Here is a 10769-nt window from a genome sequence, read left to right on the forward strand (position 1 = left end):
GAGGACCCTTGCTGTGGAATGGCATGTTCACCCACCACAGGCGGCTCAGGAGCCTAGAGTTGCCGCGGAGCTTACCTCATCCTGAATAATGACCAGAGGATCCCAAAAGCAAATAAGGTTTACTGATATATCAACCCTGCTATGCATTACTGATTATTCTACAATTGAGCCATGACCTTAAGAGCAACACTACAGACAAGAAATACAGAAGACTCATGGAACGATTTAAGGTGAGATTACATTTTATTGGAAGGTCCTTTTGTTAAACAAAGTGTCTACAGCTTGGAATCGGCGTGGATAGCAACGAAAGGATCCTCATCTTGGTTGCTGATCTTGAAGTGGGCGCGGCCATCGCCGCCCACCTGGATCTGTTTGCCGCTGCACCTCCCGCCATCTTTGTTGCCAGAGACGACATCACAGTATGTGCCGCCGGGCATGCCGGTGTTAAGAGTCACATCCAGATTCCTGAGATAGAAATAAGAGGATTCAGGTTATCGGGTTATGGGTGATGGTTGTTATCGACAATAGCCCTTCTGGTCTGCAGAAACAGTCAAATTAAACATGTTATTTAAATATAATTTTTTTGTTGAGCTTTATTTCGTTTTTGAGGCCAAAAGATGATTACAATTGTGAGAATGTGACAATTATTTGCTTATTTTAGTGCTTTTAACACCTCTTCGTTGATGCTATATAAGTAGTTTAAGCATTGACCTTGCAAGGGTTAGGGTTAAGTAAGGATCTTGTTTCAAGCCAAACCCAAAATGATCTGCTGGCCTTACCAGTCGTCGTTGTTGAAGACGATGAAACCACGGTTACCGCGTCCGAAGGCGACCTGGTTGCTCTGGTTGTCCCACCAGTTGGCGTGGGGCTGGCCATTGACCACATTACGGAAGGTTGCCATGTTCCTAGCAGGAGAGAAGCCATCAGACTTTCATGCTGCAACTCATACTGTTGAACTTAACTATAAGAATCATGAATCAAATACGTCAAATCTAGTCTTTTATAATCAATTATGTTACGAGCATAAAGTTCAACAAATATATTGAACAAACTGTGTCTCTATGCTGATTAGGAGTACAAGACTTCACCAAGGTCCCGGGGTGAATACGTTTCAATGTAGGAGCCGTACCACCTAGAGCCATAGCGACAGCACTCTGTGTTCTCGGAGGGGGGCAGCAAGTGCCCTGTCGTCTGTGCTTTGGGGACTCACTTGATCTGACGCCACCTGTGCTCACACACCCAGCCGTCTCCACACGTCTGGTCAGGGTTAATGGGAACTGGCTTGGTGGCTCCGTTGCCGTGGCTTGGTGGACCGATCCAGTCATTCTGGTCCTGATGCGTCGCATGACGAATGAATGAATGGATGGATGGATGGATGGATGGAAGGATGGATGGGTGGATGGGAATGGTTGGAGGGATGGATAGTTAATGAATAATGAATGAATGGTGAATAAATGATGGATGAATATATTAATGAATTCCTTAACTAATGGATGATAAGAATAAAAGAGGGATCAATAGATTCCTAAATGGATTGACCCTCATGGCCAATGAATGGGTGACCTCATGGAATGCATGAATGTATAGCTGTGTGGATGAAGCAGCAGAGGGAACTGATGCATCTTCTTTCGGAGCCGGAACGCACACATACCTTTCCGTTGACAAAGTTGCGGTCCCAGCGGAAGCTGGACATCACCCTGGCAACTCCGTAGGGGTGAGCGAGCATGTAGGCCACGGCCATCTTGTGGATCCTGGGGTCCCAGAAGGTGGCGATGGCGGCCCCACCGGCGCCATGGCCCCTCTGGTTGTCGTGGTTGTCGATGAAGACCAGGGCGTTGCCATCGGGCATGAAACCCCATCCCTCTCCCCAGGATCTGTTTCACGTTTTACGGCAGCTGATAAAGTAGCTGTTTGCTTTTTCCAATGTAAGATGTACTGACTTTCAGGGGGTAAGTTTAACAACACTTGTGCCCAAAAAATAAATCAGAAATTGCTTGTTTGTTAAGAGCAAGGGGTGTGTGGTTGTAGTAATTTTCAAAAGGGAAGTGGAAAGAAGGTTTCATAACACAGCGAATGGAAATAACGGATGTCCTACTGGCACAGCATGTTCACAAAAAGCATACTTAGTGTGAGACAGCTTCTCCCCGTTCCATTTGCGGAAGATTGTTCCCAGCTTGGCACCGTATTTGAACTCAGTCACTCTTCCAAGATGGAAGTACTCCCTGGACGTAATGGGCTCACCACCGAGATCAATAACCTGAATGCATAAAAAAACACAATACACTCGGTTGACGGGTGAAAAAAGGTCTCCCGAATGATTTTCTGTTTCCGCTGATATTTTTTTGTTATTGCCCCTCACCAGGTTTGCTTTAGAAATCAATCTTCCACTACTTCCACTTGCCCAACCTGTGCCTGTGGATCGATACCAGGTGCATGTGTATTCATGCGCATGTCATTTACCCATGAATATCGTGTGTTAAATGAACCGTAACGAAAACAGAACCGGCATCTCCGCCCTCTGCTTTCTTCTCCCAACAAATAAAGATTTACATTTCAACAACTGCTTATTTTTCTTTTGTTTTTGATGGTGGGGGTCATAGCATATTTGTTGTACTCCAATAAATTACATTAAACATGGAAAAGATAAAGAGGTAAAAATCGACAATTGTGCAGATATGAAAAGGTAGAAACTCTTAATACAAGAAGCCGAGTCAATCCCTGGAGCCGTACCTCCTGGTAGATGAAGGGCCGGGAGCCTCCGGAGAACCACTTGGTGTTGAGGTTATGCAGGCGGCCCAGGGTGTTCTGCAGGTCTCCGGGCCACATGTGCTTGCAGGCGTCCACTCTGAAGCCCGCCACGCCCATGTCCACCAGCTTGTTCATGAAGCCGGCCACCTTGCCCCGAACGTAATCCTTCTCCAAGGCCAGGTCCAGCAGACCCACCAGACGACAGTCACGCACCTGCAAGACGGCGTAAACACAGAGATATCTGGGCCTGAATTTATGTCTGATTATTTTCCATTTCTTTATTGTTTGATTTTGTTTTCTTGTAAAGCCGGCCAGCTGCTTTAGATAGAGCGGGGGATTTGGATAGCGATTGTTGGTTTAGCTTCCTGGTGCTTGCATATACCTGTATATCCTGAACATTAGGAAAGGCTATGTTTTGTGAATTAAATGCAGCTGTAATATGCACCAGTGATATACTAAGAACATTATGCGATATACATGTAAGGGCTGACTACTACAGGATATATGATATTGAAATAGATATTGTAGCTTAAGCAGTGGTTGATAACACCCTATCTCGGCATTCAAAGTGAGTCTGTCCCATTAATACCATTATTACATCATTTTGAATTTGAACCCAAGCCAACACGATATAAAGAGCTCCCTTTTTCACTCTAATATGAGTGAACGCTCCTCTGATGAATGTTAACAAACAGAACCATCCGAGGCTGCAGCCTTTTGTTCGGTACAAGCCCCCCTGACTTTAACTTGACCCACAGATGACTCTCATTCATCGGGCATCCTTCCCCATGGACACTCATCCACTGAATACCTGATTGGCGTCCCCATAGTTCTCGATGTTGCCGCTGCCCGTCCGGCACTTGTGGTCGTTGAAGTCCATGTTGGTGAAGGGGATGCTGGGGAAGTCCTTCCTGCTGGCACTGAACCAGCCCCCACACGAAGAGTGGGTGCCCTCTCCACCACCGGCACCACACATGTGGTTGATCACTACGTCCACGTAGATGTTAACCTGCCCAGCGACAGGGGGTGGGAGGGGGAGAGGGATAGGGTAGTCTTAGTGATTGATTTTACACTGTCATCGCTCCTCAGATTGAATGCTGTTAATTGTTAGATTGCGATTGCGGATATTTAGCTTCTTCTGTTTTATTACTAATGTAATTAACTTAGCGTTCGCACTTAGATAAGCGCTATATAAATACAGTGGATACATTCTTATTGTTATTAATAAGCTTTTGTATTGTTGTTATCGTATTGTTATCATCATTATAATTATTACTAGTATTGATTGAGTGAAGATGCTTCTAGAAGCACAAACAGCACTCATCATACTCTTGAAATCATTGAAGTTATGTTTCTTTTGTGTTTAACTTGGTGGTTTGGCGTTCTTGTTCCTTGGAGGAGCCACATATATCACACGGTTAACCGCTTGAAACTATGGCATTAATAACAAGCCTGGGATCTTAAAAATTGAGATTTATATTATGGTGCTGAAGCCCAACAGTGTGTAATGGCAACCTGGGAGATTTTTATATTGTTTTATGTGGTTGTACCGAATGGATGTTGTATTATTTTATCTTTTTCTTTATCACAACCTTTTATGTTAATCCATAAAACAACCCGTCAAATATTTTTGGTTTCAATGGATATTATCGAGCATGAAATAGGCTTGTTTTGTCTCATTCACTTTACAACAGGTGCTCACTGCTAAGGGTGTGAAGGGTCATAAAGCAGAGGTCAACGACGTACCTGATAGGACACAAAAAAACACTTGAATGTGCGTTAGTCGTGACGGTTCTGCCTTACCCCGACGTTGTTGCATCTGGTGATCATGTCTCTGAGCTCGTTCTCGTTACCCGAGCGGGAACACAGGTTGTAGCCGGTGGGCTGGTACCTCTGCCACCAGGGATACCACGGGCTGGTCAGTGTGATGTGTTCATTAGGAGGGGAGATCTGAAACACAGTGCACATAACATGAAAACGCACCATCCGACACCAAACCACAGTCAGTGAATCGAGAGTTCAGTGCATGCCATAAACCGTCACACACTGAACCAGGAGGCATGGACCTTTCTTTATGCAGGTTATCAACAATTTAGGCCGTTTGTGTATACTGGATGCGCTTCGAGCTATTTGTTACCATCGATATTTTTGTTCTGTGTCCAGATTCAGAACAAAAGAGATACCTTCTACCGATGGTAAATGCAGGGGTACATCATAAACTATGTTATGTATTTAAAAAAAGTACAACTAAAGCCAGTGAATAGCCATAAATAAGCCATACAAAATGTAGAATGTAGAATGTAGAAAATGAAATACCAATGTAGAAAGAGGCCAATGTAGAATCAGTCATTATCCTATTTCCTACCAATGACAAAACACATTGATTTCGTCAATGCTATTCAGGCCTGCTGTCAATGGCGGTTCTACACGGGGGCCTACGGGGGCCTGGGCCCTTTTAGACATGTACCTGGCCCACCCCTGTGTCCCCCTGTGCTGACCAAATAAAAAAATATGACTTTACTGAATTTACCGAACTAATGCGACGCAAGGTTCTACACAGGTAAATAAGAGCATCGCACCCATGTCAGCATCCTTGCTAGGTCTAGGCTACACAATGTTTTGATGTTAACCACATATTTTCATCTGTTTTGGCTGTTGCATTGGGATAACATATACATTTGAGTAAAGAGTAGTAGGCTATCTGCCAATGTTAAGTAGGGAGGGATGGTTATGCAACGAAATGTAATGCATGCCCCTACGTTTAATTTCTTCTAATAGCAGCTATCATGAAACGAGGAAAGAACAGTAGAACAGGGATGTTTCCTTTGAGCTCTTTAGGCTGTGCAAGATTGCTGTAACCCTTCCTGTTAGCTCAGCCTCTTGGGTACACAGTTTCTCCACACTGAAACTGATCAAATAAATAGGAAATGGCACATTGTTTTGCACTTGTTTGTACCCTGGAGTTTTTTTTCACATTGACACGTTGTATTTTTACCCTGTACTTTATTTTTTACTTTTCATTTCTAATGGCCCTACCTCTCTTGCACGCTTGTACAAAACACATTTTTATATGATTTTGATGATTTAGGGCATAAGCTCCACCAATTTAAGACAGTTTGACTGAAAAATGCAGACTGGTGAAGTTATAAACTCTAGTACAAATTAAATGTTTGATGATTTTAAAGTTAAATTAAGTTTATAATCTTTAAATATCATATTTTGCCATTTATTTTGTGTCCCTCTGGTTAAACAATGGTCCCTCCTTGTCCCCCCTAGTAAAATCTGTCTAGAACCGCCAGTCTCTTTTGTGAACACCTTCTTTATTTCATTTCATGGTTAAGGCAGGTGTAGGCTACATAAGAAAGTATGTTGGTTATTTAAAAAGTATAAAACAAATACGAATAATTGAAATACCAATGTAGAAAGAGGCTCTGTCCGTCATTATTCTTACAAATGACTAAACACATTGATTCCGTCAATGCCTCAATGCTATTCAGACAAGGCCTGCTGTATTCTCCAACCTGGCTAAATACCCGTGCGATAGAACACAACCGTCAAAGCGTACCTGAACTCCTGCATAGCCGTTGGGGGCCAGGAAGCGCTCGCACTCGGCAGCGATGTCCGCCCAGCGCCACTCGAAGAGGTGGACGATGGCCGTCCTGCCGTGCTTGGTGTGGGGGTTGTGTTGAGCGGCACCAAGCCCCAGGAGGGCTAACAGGATGAACAACTTCATGTTGAGGACCAATATGTAGCGAGAGTGCTCACCTGGGCCCTATATACTTGCTGGGTTTTCAAATCCGACCAATTAGGAGCCTGGTGAGCATCAATACTTTTCCTGCCGGGCAGCTGTGCTCACTCGTGTTTGTCACACGGTCCCTGGTTATTATCTCATTTTGGATTCACGAGCAAATGGGGGCGGAAGATATCAAAAACATTTGAGAAACAAGACCAATGTTTGTGTCTTTACAGATCCTTCAAATAGGAAGATTGAACTCATATTTCTGAGAGATACTAGACTGCATATTTATGCTTTGTAGGCCTACGTGTTTGTGCTTTCTTTTAGTTTTGCCTTGTTTTTTTTTCATTACTTTGAATGAATGCAAAACCACAATATCTATTTTTTTCATATTCTTTTAACCCAATGCACGATTCTTTTTTGCACTTTAAATATGTGATGTTGAAAAATGATCACGATAGCCCTTTTGAGGTATTGTGTTTGTGTGTGTGTGTGTGTGTGTGTGTGTGTGTGTGTGTGTGTGTGTGTGTGTGTGTGTGTGTGTGTGTGTGTGTGTGTGTGTGTGTGTGTGTGTGTGTGTGTGTGTGTGTGTGTGTGTGTGTGTGTGCGTGCATGCCTGCAGGCATGTTTATGCATGGCATGAACATGTGCATGCGTGTTTGTGTGTGTCTATAAATATCCAGTAGGTTTTCAGGGATTACGTGTGTGACGTGACCTTAATGTATTGCAAAATGGGAAAGCGGCCCCCCTACTGATGAGATAACGCTTTATGAAACACTCAAGGGGGTTATGTTATGTGGAGCTGACCTTGGCATGGATTTTTCTGTTTGTTTATTGATTCTGGCTTCTGTTTTGGAAATGTCCACGTCAGTGAATTTTTCCCCATCAAATATCATTATGTCACATATTAAATACTGAATGGCTGATTTTAGTTGAGCCGGTTGACAAGTTTTAGCAAGAGGTCTGCCTAGCTTGATGAAGACTCCGGTCATACTCAATGGTATACTCACAGGTAGGCGGATATTTACGGATTTATTTTTCGTTTTTCCTAGCATTTGAAAAAAAACAGGACAGGATAACTAATATATTCAATGTAGGAATCATTATTATGAGAAAGTCCTTGAATAACCTCCCCATTCTGAGTATATACTACAACCCATGCTACAATCCATGACCGACACAGATAAGGTGCTTTTCCCAGTGTCAAAGTTCAACCATGCAAGAAGCAACGTACGCACACAGGTTTTCACACAGGAGCTCCCCTTTCTGACCTGAAACAGGTGCACATTCATTGCACAAACATTACTTTTCCCAGTCACAGAAGAAAATAGCTTTTTACTCCAAGGGGTACATGGAGAAACTAAAGTGTAACCGTGCTGGGCGAGAGGCATAAGGTTACGCTGGAGGCAAGCCGAAACACAGGGGGAGAAAGATACCACATTACTCCTCATAGTCACACGAGAGCATAGCGTATTTAATATTCACACGACACACTCGTAAAAATGTTTACTCTCAATTTTTATTTGTATGCCTCTGGAATACCCCCAAAATGGCCACAAAGAAAAAAAACATTTTATTCATGGTAGATTATTAATGACTCCGTGGTCCGTATTAAACTGATTACAGTTCTAGGGAACACATGGATTGCTCTCCAGGAAACGTTGAGTTAGGACAGGGGTGGTGCAGCACACTTTGATACGACACTAGCTCCCCCAACGGATCCAACACGATATTGCCAGCCACATTTATATTGCGGTGATGTCTTGTTGCTGTAGGTTTATAAATATATCAAGATTTCATGTTGAAAAACCAAAAATACATGATCCATATCGAAACTTGTTTAGAGATCGCTGCCTAATTATTAAAGCGGGGTTTCATTTCAAACTTATTGTGGCAGGTACTTCTAGTACCACACAGTGGAGTCTCTGCCTGCAGGTAGCCCACTAAATGCCATAAGGGCTTGTAAGTGTGCTGACCTGTTTTCAATGATTCCCAGATATAGGCCCAGGGATGTACTCCAGTGCTGCACACACACACACACACACACACACACACACACGCACGCACGCACGCACGCACGCACGCACGCACGCACGCACACACACACACACACACACACACACACACACACACACACACACACACACACACACACACACACACACACACACACACACACACACACAAAGACAAATGCACACACACAAAGACAAATGCACACACACACACACACACAGGCACACACACTTAACCACCCACACATACACACAGGCACGCACAACCACACACACACTCACACACATCCACACAAACACACACAGACCGAAAGACAAACACACACACAAATGCACACACACGCGCACCCACACATACACCCACCCACCCACCCACCCACCCACACACACACACACACACACACACACACACACACACACACACACACACACACACACACACACACACACACACACACACACACACACACACACACACACACACACACACACACACACACACACACACACACCTCAAAGCCAGAAGCCTCACCCCTGCAGAGAACTTCAGTCACATGGGCTCATAGGACCTGACACACACGGGGAACGGTTCCGGATCACCTCCCTCAGTGAACCCTCTCTGAGTTGCCTTCATGTAAATGTCCAGGAGCCAGACAACTTTATGGCTGGAAAGAAACACACACACACACACACATACCCGCGCACACATATTCACACACACACACACACACACACACACACACACACACACACACACACACACACACACACACACACACACACACACGCACACACACACGCACACACACACACACACCGACACACACACGCATACACACCGACACACACACGCATACACACCGACACACACACACACACGACACACATACCCACACACAAACCGACACACACACACACACACACACACGCACACACACATACACACCGACACACACACGCATACACACCGACACACACACACACACGACACACATACCCACACACAAACCGACACACATACACACGCACACACACACGCACACACACAGCAGCCTGGGGGGAGTGCCACCGTGAAGTGCTGGCAGAAATGGTGTCATTTACAAGGATGATTGGCAGCTATAAGAGTGCATGGAATGAAACTTTGACAGGGGACAACAGAGTTTTGTTCTATTATATGCGACGGGATAATATGGAATTAAAAACAGTACAAATAGTACAAATTTGACAACATAAACATTTACTACAGTAATGAATCTGTAATTTCTTTAGGAAAGTATATATGTGTTTGAATGATCAATATTAACAGTGGCTAATAATAAATAATCAACAATTCAATAATAAAAAAAAATACAGATGGTATTTCAAATAAAACCTACTATTAAAAAAGGAACATCAAATAGATAAAGGATTAATGGAAAAGACGACAAGGAGTTAGCATCCATTACCTTGTTCAGCATACTTTGATTGTCGTTTGTTCCAGCCAACATATTATTCACAGGGCTAATCCAGTTTAGGGCGGTGTCGTCGCGCCATCTTGTGCCACCTACGCCCTGCTCAACATCTGCCTTATTTCATGCAGAATGGACTTTATTTTTATCTCCACAGACTTTCCTTCAGACCGGTCTCAGACCGTCTGAGCCTTTGTCTGAGCTGTTCAGTGCAAACCATCTGCCCTTTGAGTTGACATTCTGTACAATAGTGAATTACAAATGTATTGTAATGCAGATGCTACCAAATTAAAATAAAAATTGCCACTGCTCAGTCTGTTTGATTCCCAAACATAAAACACAATGGGTTAAGTAGTAGTCTGTTTAGTATGCCAGTCGTCATTTCATTGTAATATAACAACATCTTTTTCATATTGAATGAACTTGAACTAACACGAAGGTGAACTCTTGCTTCTAATTAACATAATTTTCATCATCGTATTGCTACTACTACTTCACATTTCAAACGATAAAGACTGAATTTAGCCCTTTGTTCAGTGTGTGGGTAGTTAAATGACCACTATCTCTGGAGATACGTGATTTTCTTTCACGTATTAACCTATCATGAGAACACAAACCCTCTATATTGATCTGCCTTGCATTAGAGGTTTTATAATTAATAAAAGTGATATGCATCGTATAACCACTGAACCAGGTTCTCTGATGCACTTGATGTCAGAGCTCGGTGTGAGCACTAATCTAAATTGTAGCTAACTAAATGTTGCACTAAAGGGACACAATAGTTTGGATGTTTATTTAGGTAAATACACAAAAGGTTGCTGA

The 10769-nt window shown here is 43.4% G+C and overlaps 1 protein-coding gene across 1 annotated transcript; it reads right to left on the minus strand.

Annotated features, from left to right (window-relative positions):
- Nucleotides 1–234: 234 nt before the first annotated feature.
- Nucleotides 235–6550, minus strand: amy2a (amylase alpha 2A). The gene is made up of 9 exons (XM_056597673.1): nucleotides 6314–6550; nucleotides 4552–4698; nucleotides 3560–3757; nucleotides 2731–2961; nucleotides 2124–2257; nucleotides 1652–1874; nucleotides 1211–1332; nucleotides 780–905; nucleotides 235–465 (listed from the first exon to the last, which is right to left on the minus strand). The coding sequence occupies exons 1-9, from the start codon at nucleotides 6479–6481 to the stop codon at nucleotides 276–278; spliced, it is 1539 nt and encodes a 512-aa protein (XP_056453648.1). The 5' UTR covers nucleotides 6482–6550; the 3' UTR covers nucleotides 235–275.
- Between the last annotated feature and the right edge of the window lie 4219 nt (nucleotides 6551–10769).

Source organism: Gadus chalcogrammus, chromosome 8, assembly GCF_026213295.1.
Source record: "Gadus chalcogrammus isolate NIFS_2021 chromosome 8, NIFS_Gcha_1.0, whole genome shotgun sequence".
NCBI lineage: Eukaryota > Metazoa > Chordata > Actinopteri > Gadiformes > Gadidae > Gadus > Gadus chalcogrammus.

What these genes read in the sequence shown, in the direction of transcription:
- amy2a (XM_056597673.1), bottom strand. Translation starts at nt 6,481, where the DNA reads ATGAAGTTGTTCATCCTGTTAGCCCTCCTGGGGCTTGGTGCCGCTCAA. An exon ending in GCAACTTTGTCAACGGAAAG is followed by an intron (nt 1,333 to 1,651) that starts GTATGTGTGCGT and finishes GCGACGCATCAG; the next exon opens with GACCAGAATGACTGGATCGG. An exon ending in GTCTTCAACAACGACGACTG is followed by an intron (nt 466 to 779) that starts GTAAGGCCAGCA and finishes TTTCTATCTCAG; the next exon opens with GAATCTGGATGTGACTCTTA.